Consider the following 19,072-nt stretch of genomic DNA (forward strand, 5'->3'; position numbering starts at 1 on the left):
CATGTCTAATAACACTGCTTTGGTTTAATGGGGATTAAAAAACAAGTAGTGGGTGGATTTTTTTTATTGTAGGTTGGTTGTGTTTACACAATGCCAACACACATTTATGCCCAAACACCTTGTAAAAGTGAATTTTGTATAATAGGAGCCCTTTAAGCCCCCATGAAATTAAACTTATTTGCTTTTAGTATAAATTCCTTTGACTTAGGAATAAATATAAACTGGTATGGTCTAAAACACTGACAAAATTCATATATAGAAGATAAAAGCAAACAGAAACATCCTCTTTAAATCCTACCAAATCTTGTACAAACATGTCATGTTTGGAATAGAAATGTACTCTTGTATATTGTATACCGCCTCTCTGTAAAGCAAATTTTATTCAGTGAGTGACATCCATTTATATCATGTGGGAACCCTTTATTCAGAAAAATACCTTTACATATACACGTCTCATAGTGCGTGGCATTTCTCACTAGACAATGACAGCCATCAAATGGCAAAAAACGGGTTGTAACAGAATATTTGTAAAGTGTAATGTGAAGTCTTTTTAATAAAACAGGAAAAGCCAAGGCCACTATTTAGTGGCGGATTTACAGTAAGTGAGAGAGGATTAAATCTCCATTCAGTTAATTAACTCTTCAGGTTATCTCTGCCATACGAGAGCTCTGCACAGCCTGACTTGCGTACTCGTATGCAAATGAGGCCTACTTTCAGAAATATTCATTCATACGCACATGCATATTTGAAGATGTTGTGAGTACTATCAAAGAGAATCCTTCAAACCATCACGGCACAGTTCATATGCAGATGCTCAAATACAAATACACATGACAGAAGATGACACACATCATCAATGTTTATACAAGTACTAACAAAAAAATCATTTTAGGTTAATTTCTTACTTTATGCTAACGGATGTGATCCACACATAAACTCGGGTACAACCGGACAAAGCATTCAGTAGCTGTGTCCCAAATCACATACTTGTGCACTATTCTACGTCATTTTGTAGTATAAATAGTGTGCTTACATTGAAAAGTAAAACAAAAGTGCACTTTGAGTACCCGGATGATGCACTCAGCTGACTTGTTGCCTTGCTGCCTCATGAAGCAATGACTTTGGCGGCATGAATGCAGCTCCGGGAAACGCGTTGGGACAATCTTTATAGGTAGCGTTATGGGATTCTGTTTGAAATATAAACATAAGAGTGCCTTTGTGCCATATTCAAAAACTGCAATACTAATTAAGGGCAAGTTAACTTGGTCAAGACAGGATTAATGTGATCTTACCATAACTGCAGTGGTGTGACTACATTTCCTAATTAAAATGTACAGATCAGATCTGAGTTGGCTTCAGCTCTTCAGTGTGAGAGGTTCATTGGTAACTGCCAGGAGTTCAACCCACCGGCTGAAAGCGATATACAATATCAAACATGTTGGATGTTGTCAGAGAGTCAAGCAGGGCCATTAACTCAGCGGGAAGTCGAGTCAGCGCCCACGGCCATGTGCACAAACCCCATCTGATTCTTAAACGACTATGTAAATGAAGCTTAAAACCTAAAATGGCCTGAAAAATCAGCTAATGAAACGCAGGCCTTAGATTTGGTGTATAGACCGCTGCAGGAAAACGGAGACGGTTTGGGGTTTGCTCTGAGAAGCAGAGAGAAAATAGAGATATTTTAACCATAAATTTGTCATTGAACAGCACATCCTCCACAAATTATGAGCTATGGGATGTCAACAGAGTAAAAATGAGTGTGTTTATCTCTGAAGAGAGTCGAAAGAGAACATCCCAGCGGCACACATTAACAAACATCACAACACGAACCATCTTTCATCCGGAGGGCTCCCTCATCCTCCTCATCGCACGCCAATATTGATGACTGAATCACTTCATTATAAAAACTAAATATCTTTGGCAGCCCACGCACAGGCATAGATTTAACTTATGGCTCATGAATGCTGCCGCATTTCCAGTTTTAAGACATCTGTGTAGAAAAAAACGAAAAACATACACACAATGACCTCTAATAAACCTTTCATCCAGTTATTTTTATTCTGACGGGGAGCTAGACACCAGTTATGGCTGCTCCACTTTCTGTAGCTTGTGTAAGACTGAAGACCACAGATGACCTAATTTTCACTGAAGCATGAAAAAGTAAACCCTCACAGAACCCTTTAGGAAAAATTGCCAAAAATACACTTCAACTACTACTACTGCAACTACTACTACTGCAACTACTACTACTACTACTGCAACTACTACTACTACTACTGCAACTACTACTACTACTACTGCCACTACTACTACAACTACTGCAACTACTACTACTACTACTGCAACTACTACTACTACTACTACTACTACTACTACTACTACTACTACTACTACTACTACTACTACTACTACTACTACTACTGCAACTACTACTACTGCAACTACTACTACTGCAACTACTACTACTGCAACTAAAACAACTACTACAACTACTACTACTACTACTGCAACTACTACTACTGCAACTACTACTACTGCAACTAAAACTACTACTACTACTACTACTACTACTACTACTACTACTACTACTACTACTACTACTACTACTACTACTACTACTACTACTACACATATTAATATCAATACTACTACTACTACTACTACCTACTACTACCTACTACTACTGCTGCTGCTGCAACTACTACCATTACTGCAACTACTACTACTTCTACTACTACTACCACTGCTGCTGCTTCTGCTTCTGCTGCTACTACTACTACAACTACTACAACAACTACTACTACTACTACTACTACTGCTGCTGCTGCAACTACTACCATTACTGCAACTACTACTACTACTACTACTACTACTACTGCTACTACTTCTGCAACTACTACTACTACTACAACTACTACAACAACTACCCCTAGTACTACTACTACTACTACTACTGCAACTGAAACTACTACTACAACTACTGCTACTACTACTACTACTACTACTACTACTGCTACTACTACTACTACTACTGCTGCTGCAACTACTACTACTACTGCAACTACTACTACCAATACTACCACTACTACTACCACTACTGCAACTACTACTACCACTACTACCACTACTACCACTACTACTACCACTACTACCACTACTACTACCACTACTACTACTACTACTACTACTACTACTACTACTACTACTACTACTAATACTACTACTACTACTACTACTGTACGATTTTCTCATCAGAGACAAATTGTATGGGTCCAATTAGATTTATTTCAGTGACAAATCTATTTTATAATTAATAAAAAAACAGGTTAAAACCACATATCCTCTTGTGTAATCTGTGGGCAATACTGCAGTGCCAGCTTATTTGCTATAATTTAAATAATATTTTCTGAATGCACTGTATACCTTACATGATTTTGTTACCACATCTGTATATGGAAATACCTCTGGCCATTTCTCAAACCGAAGGCTTAAACCTCCAGAGGTCGCATATGCAGGCTGCATACGTCTTCAAGCCTGGTTTATTTAAGTTAACTGAGCATTACATTTACAAGTCATAAACATACTACAACAATTTACGATTACCCAAGAATAACAGTCTATTTTACGTCTTGATGACGTATGCATCTTAGAAATGTGACCTCCAGAGGCTGCTGCCTTCAGATTGAGAAACAATCTCTGTATCACTGCCACAAGTTCCTCATTATTAGAAAGAGTGTTTAGCACAAGGGAAACATTGTAACATGCCCGCGTTTCTCCCTGATGCCTAAAAATTTTGATTGTTTAGTGTTTTAAAGGTTTCATGTTTTTAAAAAAGCAAAAGCACAGGTGACATTTATTCTAATTATTATTTATTCATGTCAGCGTTGTTTATTTTTAACAGCTAAATTAATCTTAAGGGGTGTAAAATAAGGAAAAGAGACTTTAAAGACACTTTATTATCACTAAAAGTCCTGTGTAGCACATTTTTTACTTGAGCGCAACAAATGTTTTGTTGAAAAAATGAGAATCGTGTGAGAGAATTGATGATCTCATTTTCCAAGGAGAAAAATCATGATTCACATTTTAGCAAGAATCGTGCAGCCCTAGTGCGCATGGTGAAGTCACAACATTATGGACTACTGTATTTCTTACAAGCTAAAAAATATATTTTTATATATTGCACACAGAAACAAACATTAAATGCAAGCATATTAACACAGATCTATCACAAACATACACATTTATCAGTGCCTTCAGCAAACAGGCTTCATCTACGATGTGTCGCACTGGAGCCACTTCAACATTTGGAGTACAAATTCTCCTCGGGAAAAGCACTCTTTGAAGTCACGGCTCTAAAAATAATCCTGAGTTTCCTTTTACTTTGTGTGTCTTGTGCGGGAACTGGTTCATCAATACAAGATCTTTGGCTTCGTCCATTCGGCCTTTTCAGTCGAGAAAAAGGTCATGTCATGACGTACCGGTTTTTACCTGGTCACATGTCTCCACATGATACGAATTCATGGGTCAGAGTTCATCAGACTTGAACTTTGGTATGCAATGAACTATGAAATATCGTCACACAAGCTTGCGTTTACAATCTGACGCATGTGCATGTGCAAGAATAGAAGTCAATAGAACGAATAGTCTAGTGCAGGGGTCTCCAACCTTTTTTCATTGGAGAGCTACTTTCTAAAAAATAAAAGTGGTCGAGAGCTACTTGTGTCACGTTATACCTAAATTAGTGAGTTAATAGACACCAGTCTATTTCACTGTGATTTTAACTCTTTCCTGCCAGCATGTTTTTTTTTAAGTTGCCAGCCAGTGCAAGCATTTTTTTTATTTTTCACAAAATTGTAGTACCTTGCAGAAAATGCTTTTCTTTAAACATAAACATACGATACATCAAATAAAAAGAACACATCCTACAACAACAAAAAAACTTTCATGTTGTCTTTATACTTTTTTATCACCTCTTGTAGGATTCGTCCAAAAATACCACATTTTGAATAAAAAAAATCAATTATTAAAGATCAGATTTAGAAAGAGGATCCAAGAGTATTTACTGCTTTTTGATTCATAATAGGGATGTGCATGTATGTCACGTATGGCTCTGGTATCTCTTGACATTTGATGTGTAAATATGAGATGATAACCCATTAAACCTGTGACGACGACTGTATTTTCGTTTTATCAAAAATGATTCCACGGCGCGAGCTTCACCGCGTTGCGCGGATCGTCCGGCGCGGGTGCGCGGACTTATCTGTTTGTTTTTGAATCATACATGTTAAATTACTGATGTCATATGTTACGCCGGTCTACACAGCTCAACGCGACGTCAAACACGTACCCAGTCTTTACTACCACAGGCGCTTGTAACACTAACCAGACATCCAAATGCTCCATAACCACAGAAAATAAATAAATAAATAAACCCGTGAGCGAGCTACCTGCAATTAAGACGCGAGCTAAGCGACGTGTTGGAGACCCCTGGTCTAGTGTGACCACGGCTGACATCACAAATACATTTTACTTTTCCAACCTCTTTAACCATTTGAATACACAGCGACAGCTTTACCATCCAATCTGCATTTAAAAATATGCCAAATTTTTCCAAAAGCTACTTACAGTAAGGAAATGCTGGACTAAAAAAAGCATTCAAACCATTTTTCCCAATACGAGTATAACATTGTAGCCATTGGATCTAGATGAGGTAAATCATGGTTTAGGCTTGAAAATGTGCTGTGTTTGTCTGTGGTACAGTAAGTGATGGCAGTGACTGTTTAAAGACACAAGGAAATCCTGATCCCCTTGGATCTGTCAGCACTGTGAAGGATTACGCTCAAGCACATTCGACATATGACACAACTTTACCCTAAGCCGTCTTGTACGCACAGTTTTCTTTCATGAGAGAACCTCTGCATTTTGATTACTCACCCACATCATGATGACAGCTCTATCATTGTCTAAAGCAGTAATTCTCAAAGTGTGGTCCGCCAAACCTCCCCAGTGGTCCGCCAAAAGATGACCTAAACTAGGCAAGTGTTTATACAATCGCCACTTATTTAAGTAGATTTTTAATGCACTTGTGAAACTGTGATATCAGTTATTGCCATTCTGTTTTAATAACGTAAAAATGGATCGGTGGCTAAACCAAAGAGGAGTCAAAAGAAAAGATCAAGCGTCAACTGAAAGCAGCTAAAATCCACAGATCTATTAGTTTTGTATTGTACTAGTTTTTGTTTCATGTGTAAAATCCCTGTTATTTCAGTGATTTTGGACATTAAGGGGAACATTTTTTTCAGCATTTTATTGTTACCATAGTTACAACCATAGACTTCATATACCCACCACCTCAGTTTTAAACTAATGGCTCTTTGGAATGACATTAAGTGGGACCTAGGCTGCTATAGTATGTTTAATTGCAGTTTTTTTCACATGTGCAGTTTGTTGTTCATATTAAGCTGCAACTCATTTCACATTTACTTTTTCAAATTAAATAAAATTAATTTAATAATTTCTGAACATGGCATTGCATTTGTGTTTAAAAAAATTTTTTTTGACTTAAAACAGTTGCATATTAAACTTAAATTTAGCTTATCCTTCCTATTATGTTGTTTTTTGGGGCGTGTTAGAGTGAGATTTTGTTAGGTGGTCCTCAGAAAAAAATTGGAAGATAAAGTGGTCCTTGGGCTGAAAAAGTTTGAGAAACACTGGTCTAAAGTAAATGGGGAACGAGGCTATCGAGCTGCAAACTACAAAAGTCAGCCTTGTGCACCATATAAACAAGTCCTATGAAGCCATACAATAGCTTTGTGTGAGGAACAGACTGAAATGTATTTATTTTATTATAATCTTCTTTGAAAGGTTTTTTATATGTCTATGTGGCGTTTAAGACTAGCCAAATTCATAATTTAACACCATTGCTGACTGTTTTCTCCATAAAATTTGAGACAGTCACATTGCCACAGATTAAAATTGCCTTGTTTCCCAATGTCATTGACAACAGGGCGACTACATTTTGGTATGTTTGATGCGCAGTTATAATAAGGCTTCTGAAGATTTTTTTATATAAAGTAGGAGATACCTTCTGTGCTGTTTTGTCAGAGTAGCATAAGTCACTATTCACTTAAATTATTCTGGAGAAAAAAAATGTGTATCTTAAGAGTACATCTTGGAAGATCAGTAGTAGGCAAAGACAGACAGGAAGAATAAACACATCCTGCTTCATACATCTCTGTCAAATATGTGTGTTTGCAAGTGCACACACCAATCTAACAAGGTTAGTCAGGGGTGTGGTGTGTCGACTCAGGGAGCTCATTAAATTCACAATACCCCGGATGAGAGCGTGCTGCGAGGGAGGCAGTGATGCTTTTCATCTCTGCCATCTTATTTTCACTTTCATCCTTCAGTACACAAACCTTTTAATCACATTAAGGAGAAGTGTCACAGATGACACAGCTGAAGAGAAATACCAAGAATGTTTTCGAGGAACAAAAGAAATGGCTTGATGTGCACAGGTTTATTTTTATGGGCTGTATTTCATATTAAAAGGAAGTTTGGGAAGTCATATCACTCTCAGAACAAAAGGTACAAGAATGTACAAAAATGTTACACTTTCAAAAAGTGCACTTTTCTACCTAAAGGGTACATATCTGTACCAAAATGGTACATATTAGGACCTTTTTAAAATGTACCATTCCAGGGACATTTGTATTTTATTTTCTGAGAGTGCAGGGGCTGTGCAGTTTTTGGTTTGATTTTGGGTCCTAAAAACGCAAAATGTTTGAAAACAAAGCCTTGTCCTCTCAGTGTAAACTACAAAAACATGAATCTGTGATAATAATGACATCATACGCAAGTTATAATTATGCAAGGCATGCATGAGTAACCAAAACAACAATGGTGTCCTAAAGGACTGTGTTTCTGCTGCTTAAGATACTGAGTTATTTCATTAAGAAATATAAAGCTGATATTGATATGTTTATTTTGCCAAGTTAAAACTGAAACTGTAAATTAATCATTTTTGTCATTATACCACTGAAAAAATTATATGTTCATTAATGACAATATTCAGGAAGGTATATCAATAACTTTTAAAGACATAAGGATACTACGAATCTGAGTCTACAAATAAAATATCTACTTTATCGTAAACTTAAATCTACTTTCTGTGCAAATTTCATGTACACAAATGTAAGTTTACCAACACTAAACCACATTTAAATGTATTCCTAAAAGAACTGAACATGTATCTTAATACTATTAAATCCTCGTTGAACAAAAAAGCAAGAAAAACTTTTTTTTGTAAAGACTTTAATTTGTATACTTTAACTAATACATAACTTGATGTCTTAGCCTCATGTTTTTTTTTTTCTCTTTTTTCCCTATTTTCTCTCTATTTCCCTATTTTTTCTTTAAGCTTTAGCTGTTATTTTTCGTTAAGCTATTAACAAAAAAATCTTGAAATGTTTTTTATGTACATTGATAAATCACAGTTTGATATACAGATGTTACATTTATGTAATGTATACAATGACTATATTGTGACCTCTTTTATATCTTTTTGATAGCGTTATCATGTGTGGGTAAATTTGTCAAATGTCATGTAATGTAGCCTTAAACAACCAACCGAATTTTGTTTACATTACATTTACGAACCATGACGGGCTATTGCTAGTCAGAGGCAGGTGGTATTGAGGGACATCAGACAAAAATCTGAACATACCCCTGCTAACAATTTGTGACCCTGTGCCCGGTTGCATGAAACTCCTTAGTTGAGGGTTTCCCTGAGGTAGAAAAAATCCCTGAGGTAAGGGATTTATTTAAGAGCGTTGCAACAAAGGTCTTAACTGTCACCCTTACCTAAGTGTTTATACTAAGTATTTTACGGTAGTCTCTGCCAAAACACGGCAGCGGAGACGCGGTTGCTATGGTTACAAAATCTCACAGCGGTAACAAATCAACGCACGCAGCTCAACAGACGGCGGATTTGTGTACAATGAAACATCGCAAATAACAGACTGTAAAGTGCCGCGTGTATAAAACCTCAAAGTAATTCAAACTGGAAGCACTTTAGATTGACGGACGATCAAACCGCTATTCTTCTAATAAATGCGCATCACTTTTCTCTAAGGGGTTATTTTGAACGTTAGAAATGCGCATTGGTACTTCATTTTCTTAAATAACCATAAAATCAGCCATCGCGTGTGACGTTAAGGGACCTGTTATAGTCCCTTAAGTTTTTAAGGGAAAATGTGACTTAAGGACTTTGTTGCAACGCATAGCAGAACTTAAGGTAATACTTGAGCATTTAAGGGTAAATACTTATTGACAGCCTTAAGGTTCACTTAAGGGTTTTTCTTGCAACCCATTTTTTATTAAGGGCACCCTTAACCTTATATTTAGGGGTTTCTTAGCTTAAGGCCTTTCATGCAACCGGGCCCCACCAAACCAGGGTCATAAGTTGCATGGCTATATATGTAGCAATACATACATTGTATGGGTCAAAATTATCCATTTTTAAAGGGTTAGGTAAAAAATCATTAGGATATTAAGTAAAGATCATTTCCTATCGTAAATATATAAAAATGTATACATCAGTAGTAATACTCTATGTCTTGCTGAGGACTTTATCTGGACAACTTTAATGCGCTTTTCTCAATATTTAGATTTTTTGCACCCTCAGATTCCAGATTTTCAAATAGTTGTATCTCGCCAAATTGTGTCCAACAAACCATACATCAATGGAAAGCGAATTTATTTTAAAAATAAAACCCTTATGACTGGTTTTGTGTCCCATGGTTACATACTGTATAAAACAACAACATTTTTTGTTTGTTTCCCAAAAAAGAAAGCAAAAGTGTGCATTGGGTGTGCATACCAGCAAAAAGTTAATATTATGAAATTTAAGATAAGACTACTGTACAGATTACTTCAAAGCAGGATAGCCCAAATTTCCAACTTTGATTAAAGGAACGCAAGTAATATTAAGTGAGATTTTGTGTGTGTTTGTTCTCACCAGCAGCAGCAGTAGAACCATATCAGCGTGATCACAGGCACAGGCCACATGCAGGGCGGTCCAAAGGTCTTCATCCTGCAGGTTAACATTCAGTCCTTTCTCGATCAGAACCTCTGCTGCGAACACATTGTCATGGCGGGCACACTGCAGACACAAGACCATAAGAAATATAATGACAAGTATAATACTCCCAGGAACAAAAGGAACAAAGTGGATAGACCTCTTAAATTGTACAGAACAGCACGGCTGAGAAGTGCATACTTGCAGTGACTTTCAAGTTATGTTTATTGAAATAAGCACTGCTTTAAAGGTGCAACGTATAATTTCTGAAATGACAGAAATGCAATATAATAAACATAACTATATTATCAGTGGTGTATAAAGACCTAACATAATGAACTGTATCGTCATTATTACCTTAGAAAGAGCCGTTTTTATCTACATACAACGCTGGTCCCCTTACATGGTAGTTGCCATCATGTTTCTACAGTAGGCCTAAATGGACAAACTGCTATGATGTCTTAAACAATGACATGTTTGTCCTGTGGCAGCTACCGTAGCTTCCCATTGGGTTTCAAAATTGAAGGTGGTTGCAATATCGCTGCAAGATGCCGCCAAAAACCCATACTGTACCTGTACTGTACTAAAAGTTGGGGCCATAATGTTAATTAATCTTTACATTAGATAACAAAATGTCAAACCAAGCAGAGTTTGTGTTTGAACACTTACTGTAACAATTACTGCACACAGGATGTGCACATTAAAGTGCTAATTTAGTCAAATAGTGTCTACTTCAAAATGCAAAATATACGTAAGCAACTTGTTAATCGCTAACGATTTGGGACAAATATGATGTTATTTAATGTTAAACTATGTGAGTGGCGCGACATGGATTTGAGCAGCATCCAGAGACATAGCAAACAGCCGCCGTCAGGCGCCGCCGGTGTGCATACATTCACAGAAAATAATGTGTTCTGTTTTTAGATTCATGGCGCAACGCTGCACTTCTCGTCCGGTGTGCGACCCTCTTTACTGTAAACTTACAGACGTCTGTTACATGGCCATTGTTAGACCATTTCTAGGGGGGCTTTACCGTATAATGATGAGATTAACTGTGTTGGACTGGACTGCCGCGTTAAACTTGAAAACACGACGCGCATCGTGTGCTTCATACCCAACAATAGCGTGCGTGCACAGAGCTAAATGAGTTTATGTTCGCATCTTATTGGTTTCAAATACACATACCTCAAAATAGCTGTCTTTGTAAGTATCATAGTAAACAATTGATTATCTTAACCGAATGTAATTTTTTTTTGCATTCGATCTTATAGTAGGCCTATCTGTTGAAGTCTCTGTCATTAAAGTTAACAAAAAAAGGAAAGCAGCAGAGAAAATCACTCACTGCTATGACTGACTGTAACTTTGTAATAGAGATTAATCCATATTTATATTTTTTTAAATAGGCTAAATTACTTTTTTGCCAAAATCCTTCGTTTTATCATGGACAGGGCCTGAAATTAACACCCGACCACGCGCCAAATGCGGATGAATTTTGCAATTTGCGGGTAACACTGTCAATATACCAGCCACATTGGCGGTTAGCCAATTAGAATCAGTGATGCGCGGGTCAATGTATAAACAACCCACACCCAACTGACGTTTTCAACTAACTCGCCCGCAACTCGGACCAGACTGGACTCGCCGCCCGAATATCATTAAAAATATTTTTGGATGATTCGTAACCGTCGGATCAACCCATGCATCACTGATGTGAATTGAGTGATTCATTAAGAGGATGCTACTGCTGTTTTGCAATGTTCATGCAATTAAAAAGAAGATGAGGCACTTCTCTGACTGCGTTCGGATGTGCGAGTAAGTATTAAACTGTTGGTGAGATGGGATGAGAATGCAATGCTGACATAGGCTACAGTACAATCAACAGTTGCACAGATGTGTACTGCTGTGATGGATCAGAACTCTTGATGTGATAGTTGCGCTACTGTGTCTTATACTGTAGTACATTAACATACATTTTGCGAATAGAGTAATGAAAAACAACGTATGTGGGGCGACTGTTTATGTGCGAAGTTTGTAATTCCCCCTCCGTCTGTGTGTGCGCACGCGGGTTTAAGGGCACTCAATAGTGCACATACGAAGAGACGCGTTTTAAAAAGCAAGTGTACATAAAATCTTTCTGTTCTTGACAGGGCACATATTAACAAAATGATCTTCACAGTAATCTTTTTTTAATAAAACATCTCTTTATGTCTAAAAGGCGGAGTGCACAATGTTTGAAAAACGCTTTGGAAAAGAAGACGGGCCGACTACCAAAACACACTTATAGCCAATCAAATCAAATCAAATGTCGGGTTGCGTATGTGTGGGGCGGGTCTATCAACAGAAGGTGGGGTAGGGGCGTGTTTGTTTAGGTGATTTCAAATATCAACATTGGCTTTCAAACATCATGGACTCCGCCTTTAAGTGTATATAGAGAGTCAAAAAACAGTCTGTGCTTATTTGGTATTAAAGAGACAGTAACCTCAATTAACCTACTTAAGTCTGTGTCATTAATGTTAATCAAACAACCTAAAGCAAAGAGAAAATCACTTTTGTAGATCTAAAAAATAATTGTATTTAATTCATACAATAAAGACAGTGTTATCATTCACTATTCAGGCAAAAAAAAACTGGCTGGTAAAAAGTCACAGAGGCTGGTGGTCAAAAAAAGTTAACTTCAGGACCTGATCATGGAGTTCAGATTTGCTGGACAACTTTTACGAAATTTAACAAGGGATCTTTTGTTTTATTCACTCAGATGTGAGAAATAGAAAAGTTTAAAATTCAGCCTTACATTATGTTTACATCTGTGCCAGCAATCCAGTCAGTGCAGTAGCCTATAGGAATATTGATCTAATGTGGGGTAATATGAAATAATCATCAATCATGAGATTCATTCATGCATTTCTGATACAGGTTGCATGAATATTTAGTTAAACCAACAAGTGTTTTGATTACAAATTTAAATGTTTTCAAAAGATTCTGAGCTGTGACATGAACTACATAAATTTTAGCACCTAACAAGAATCAGCCTCCTACTCTGCCAAAATGAAAGTTTATTGCATTGGGTATAAATGGTTGATTTCATAGGCTGTGCAATAAAAATGCCTTGTTTTTGGTGTTGAGTATCTCAGACTACTAGCGAGTGCCAAAGCTTAATAAAACTGCAACCAATTATCACTGAAATTGGATTTGTTCTGCTTAGCTGTACTAGACCCTGGCGAACCCTTAAAATTTATTTACCTCCCTATGGACATAAAATTAACTAAAAGACAATCAAGTCATCTATCTTGTTTGAGTACAGTACTTACACACTGGAGAAGTCTGTTGAAGTCACTAAATGATATCAAATGTTTGCCAGTGTTATACACTACACCCACTAGTGGGAGTGTAATAGACACTGTTAATTTAATTGAAACACTATCATTATAAATGTCACATCCATCCTGTTCGATGTCACATTTAAAGACTCTTCATGCAATAAGAGAAGTAAAGTAATAATCTCAGTAGTGTTTTAAGGACTTGTTCACATAAAACACAAGGTTGAATTATTGGTCACTTTTTTTGTTTTGTGTGGGGTGGACACAAATAAAACAGAATAGATAATGTAATACTCTCTTCGGGGTGAGTATTGTACTGTAAGTGGGCACTGGGGCAATGTTACAGTATAAAAGGGGGCAGTTACAGTATTTCTTCTGCTAACAGCTCTGTCAGTGAAAGCTCAAGAGGCGGTGTGTGTGTGTGTGTGTGTTTGTCAGATCTTGTCCTCATGTTCTTACCAGATGGAGCAGAGATCCTCCTGAGGAAATAACCGTGTTCAGGTCAACTCCCTCCTTCAGCAGCCTTAACACTGAAACAAAACACAAGCAAAAGATGAGTTTATCTGACAACAGAAGGAAACCACAAATATCTCTGTGACATTATCTGCACAGCAACTCAGTGAAAAATGCGGGGATTTTGAAGACAATGGAGTCAGACACTGGCTCTGTTCCAAAATCCTATTGAGCTCCCCTGCTGTCTACTGCCTACACACAGTTTTCTAGGGCAGCATACTTACTGAAATGAAACCTTATAAGTGACTGATTCATCATGCTCTACATATGCAGCGACAGCATATGAGTCATAAAATAAATAAATATTTGGTTAAACGCTACTCCGCAGTGAGTTTTAATATTTAGAATTGTACTTTATCCATTGATATTGCTGAAATATGCACTATTGGGATTGCTTTGTCCACAAAGGTTGAATGTGATGTTGACAAATACTGTGTATCAAAAGGCAGTATCATCTTAAAAAGTCCCATCTTAAATGGGACATTTCACAAGACTTATTAAAGATGTAAAATAAATATTTGGTGTCCCCGGAGTGTATATGTGAAGTTTTAGCTCAAAATACCATATTGATAATATATTATACACTCACTTAAAGGATTATTAGGAACACCATACAAATTCTGTGTTTGACTTCAGAACTGCCTTAATTCTAAGTGGGATTGATTCAACAAGGTGCTGAAAGCATTCTTTAGAAATGTTGGCCCATATTGATAGGATAGCATCTTGCAGTTGATGGAGATTTGTGGGATGCACATCCAGGGCACGAAGCTCCCGTTCCACCACATCCCAAAGATGCTCTATTGGGTTGAGATCTGGTGACAATGGGGGCCATTTTAGTACAGTGAACTCATTGTCATGTTCAAGAAACCAATTTGAAATGATTCAAGCTTTGTGACATGCTGCATTATCCTGCTGGAAGTAGCCATCAGAGGATGGAAACATGGTGGTCATAAAGGGATGGACATGGTCAGAAACAATGCTCAGGTAGGCCGTGGCATTTAAACGATGCCCAATTGCAATTGCATTGTGAGCGAATCTTTCAAACATGGTAAGGACCGTCACATTTCCGGCTGACGTCAGAGGTATTCAGGCCAATCACAACGTACAGATTAGCTGGCCAATCAAGGACACAATGCTTTTTAAATCGATGAGCTTAGTATAAAATCAGAGCGTTTGAGGAAAGCAGTATATCTGGAGCTACAAAAATATACGGTATGTGGAAAATAATGTTTTTGTTTTAACCATAAACCACGCAAACACATTGTATTATACCAAATGCACAAAATAATGTTTTTAGCAATGAAATAGTTGCACTTTAATTTTGGTATGGCTTTACTAGACTTAAAGGGACATTCCACTTTTGGCACTAGCATTTTTAGCATAGCTTAGCACAATCCATTGAATCTGATTAGACCATTAGCATCGCGCTCAAAAATAACCAAAGAGTTTCAATATTTTTTTCTATTTAAAACTTGACTCTTCTGTAGTTACATTGTGTACTAAGACTGTCAGAAAATTAGAAGCTGCGATATTCTAGGCAGATATGGTTAGGACTATACTCTCATTTTGGCGTAATAATTAGTGACTTTGCTTATGTATTATGGCTGCACAGGCGTAGTGATATTACGCACTGCCCGAAAATAGTCCACTGCTATTGAAAATAACCAAGGGGACTACGCTGCAGCCATGTTACATCAGTACTGATCATTATTACGCCAGAATGAGAGTATATTCCTAGCCATATCTGCCTAGAAAATCACAACTTTTAATTTTCTGTCGGTCTTAGTACACGATGTAACTACAGAAGAGTCAAGTTTTAAATAGAAAAATATTGAAACTCTTTGGTTATTTTTTAGCACAATGCTAATGGTCTAATCATATTCAACAGATTGTGCTAAGTTATGCTAAAAGTGCTAGCGCCAGACCCGGAGATCAGCTGAATGGATTCCAAAACGGTAAGAATCAAATGATTAACTCTAGGGAAGCTGGAAAATGAGCCTATTTTCAAAAAAAGTGGAATGTCCCTTTAAAACGTATAGATTTTGTGGTATATTTATAGTACTTTGTTCTTTTGCGAAACTTTCACTGTAAAATCTACAAAATCTTTTGTGTTTCACATGAGAGTCATACAGGTTTAGGACAACAAAAAGGGTAGTAAATGACAACAGAATTTTCTGATTTGGGTCCCTTTAATTCTTCAGCTCTTCCAACAACAGTGGCTTGGTACATTGACTGTGGCATCTGTGTTTCCAAATGTCACTCTGATGGATAGCCTGGAGACTGAATGGGTGAATCTGAGAGATCACTCAGCAATCCCCATCAGGAAATTGAACACTAGTGTGGATTATACAGAGCTGACAGCACAGGAAAATAAAAATGAATGAAGATCCCAGAGAGGAAATGAGGCAGGCTGTAAGGCTTGTAAAGGATGCTATCTGATGTATGCCAGAGCAATCAAGAGCTATTCAGTGATAAACGCCTGGCTATGCAATGTGTCAAATTAGCTTGGTACAGCAAAAGAACAGATTTTGATGACCGTACATCTTAATCATCACATGAGCTTGTGCCGAACATGTAATCAATGCTAATATCATATGTCTTGCCGCTTTTTTGCAAAAGGTATACTAGTAGTCCCAACAGATCAATACGTCTCAAACTAGGTAATAAATCTGAAGTGTACCTAAATGATTTTTGCACATGCCACACATATGGCCTTGAATCACCACCCACCAGGATAGACCAAAGGTTAATTGCTATATGATCAGGCTGGTTATACCCACTGCAATGTTACGACCCTCACGGAAAAAGGTTACCACCCCAAGCAGATGTGCAGTTGAACATGGCCGTGAAGTGGTGTCAACACAGCTGGAAAGAAAGGCTGTCTGCTTGTTTCACACCCTGTTTATTCAATCTGTATCAACTTATTTATGCACACTGTGAGTAGCTATGGTGTTGTAGTGGAGAGCCGTTCATGCAAATAATGCGGTATAACCTCATTCATATTTATGAGTTGTTTTTATGGCGATCTGACTCAGCGATATGCGTGTCTGGCTCGTTTGTTAAGCCTGATAAGGCTGTACGCTGTAAACATCTATGTGACCTCTATTATGCTTTGTACACAAGTTTCCAATAAAAACCAACAATCATCAGCTTTAGCAAGTCGTGCTGGCAACGCAGCTTTGAAGCAAACTGCAATGCAGTTAGATGATTACGAGGAAAAACGTCCCACATAATACACAGCAAACAAATGGGCTACAAACTACAACGTACAAGTACAAATACTGCTAAAAAGGAACCGTAAGTGTGCAAAAATTAGATTTGCCTCTTATACCCAAAAATCACTTCAATCAACTTCAATCAATGCTGTTCACATGGAAGCTGAGCACAGATGACCGCGTTAATAATCTACTCGTCCAATCTGCAGTCATTAGCAGTCGGGAAGCGTAATTCATTTTCCAAGTTTCTTTAATGTAATGGTACAAGTTAATTTTATCTCATATTCATGGCAAATTCTCCAACATTCATCTGTGTTTTATGGAGTAGATGTTCTCACTTTTGGTGCGTTAAGTGCTGTTTAAATTGCTCATGGGACGGAAATGAGCTCCTTGGAGAAAAACCCAAATCACCATACTGGGATGCCAATCTTTAACATCTCACCACAGGCTATTGAATATTACCTGCTTAATGAGACAAAGCAAATATTGTTAGTGTCTTTAATACAAGACATTCTGCTATTAAAAGAGTAGTTCAGACAAAACATTTAAATTGTGGTATTATTTAATCATGTCCTTACAAAACTTTTTTCACATTCTTCTTTGTCATTCATTACAATTCTTCTCTGATAGTCGTAGTCCCATTTATTTTCACTGTATGGTAAAGACCAGGATGGACCTTCTACTATAAAGCTTATTTTGTGTTCAAAGAAAGTAAGCTAGTCAAACACATTTCAAAATATTTGAGGATTACAAAATTATTTAAAAAAGTATTTAAAGGAACAGTAGATTTTAGCGGCACCTAGCAATGAGACTGTGAATTTTAGACATTAACAAAAATCAGTTATTTAACAAGTATATAAACAATCAGTGTTGAAACTGTATACTTACCCTACCACAACTCACAACATTCTACACAGGTGCACTGTAGTGTTGGGCGATATGCCCCATTTTGAGATCGTCCTATCGTCAGCCTGTGAGATCGGCGATTCGCGATAGTATCGGGGGGTGGGGCAGTAGTTTACTCATTTTTTATTTGTTAATTTTTTACTCATTATAACAAGTCCCTTGATTGGTGGACAAAAATAACAAGAGCAACACCGTCATGACCGCAACCTTCTTAAAACTGATGCCATTAATGCGAGCGCGTCATTAAAACCATAACCATGATTACTTAATAACTGTTAAAACATGCATCTGCACACACACACACACACACACGTGCGCGCACATACAAACAATTCAATGCATTTGTTTGGTGCTGTTGCAGAAGGCTACATGTGTCAAGCACTGGTGCTCTCAGGGGTGCCTTTTTAAGCACATTGGTCAAGTGGAAAACGATCATATTTTAAACACAATCATATTTTAAACACGAGGGATGTGTTGCTACAACTCCTTGAAATGCATATCATAAACAGGATTAATGCATGGTGATCTGACTTCGGACCGAGCACAGCTCCCTGCAAGTCCGCGAGAGTGAGAGAGGCGCCAATATGCAGCGGGTCATATTTTAAACAAAAAGTAAAGTTTGCCTCAGCTCGCATGAAACGCATTAAACTGAACAAATACATAAGGATTACTACTTTAGTTTATGTTTAGACTTCCGACAGATGCGAGAGCGCGTGCACGTGAGACAGAGAAAAGTGCAGCTGCTCATGACGCGATGGATTTAGTTCTAGAAGGAGCCCAAGACGCGCGCATTAAGTGCAGGTACGTGCAAGAAGGACTTCTCTCTTTACAAGCTCTTCGAGTAAAGCGAAGCCCACAAACCCTCATGCGAGGAAAAGCATGTAATGTGGATTTTAATGTAAAACTATGATGATAATAATAACAACCATTCGCCAACTATCATCATGACTATCGCCATGAAACCCTGCCATTGGCGATATGTCTGAAGATCGTCGATACACGATACTATCGTCTATTGGCACAACCCTAGTGCACTGTGTAGA

The 19,072-nt window shown here is 37.5% G+C and overlaps 1 protein-coding gene across 9 annotated transcripts in view; it reads right to left on the minus strand.

Annotated features, from left to right (window-relative positions):
- The window catches only part of myo16 (myosin XVI), a 269,807-nt gene that overhangs the window by 145,589 nt on the left and 105,146 nt on the right, over nucleotides 1-19,072 (minus strand). For all 9 annotated transcript variants that reach the window (XM_055214652.2, XM_055214651.2, XM_055214654.2 and 6 more), the window contains exons 3-4: nucleotides 13,855-13,925; nucleotides 10,019-10,162 (exon numbers count right to left, since the gene is read on the minus strand). In XM_055214652.2, coding sequence (XP_055070627.2) covers nucleotides 10,019-10,162; nucleotides 13,855-13,925 — 215 coding nt within the window. The remainder of the gene's footprint in view (nucleotides 1-10,018; nucleotides 10,163-13,854; nucleotides 13,926-19,072) is intronic.

Source organism: Misgurnus anguillicaudatus, chromosome 17, assembly GCF_027580225.2.
Source record: "Misgurnus anguillicaudatus chromosome 17, ASM2758022v2, whole genome shotgun sequence".
NCBI lineage: Eukaryota > Metazoa > Chordata > Actinopteri > Cypriniformes > Cobitidae > Misgurnus > Misgurnus anguillicaudatus.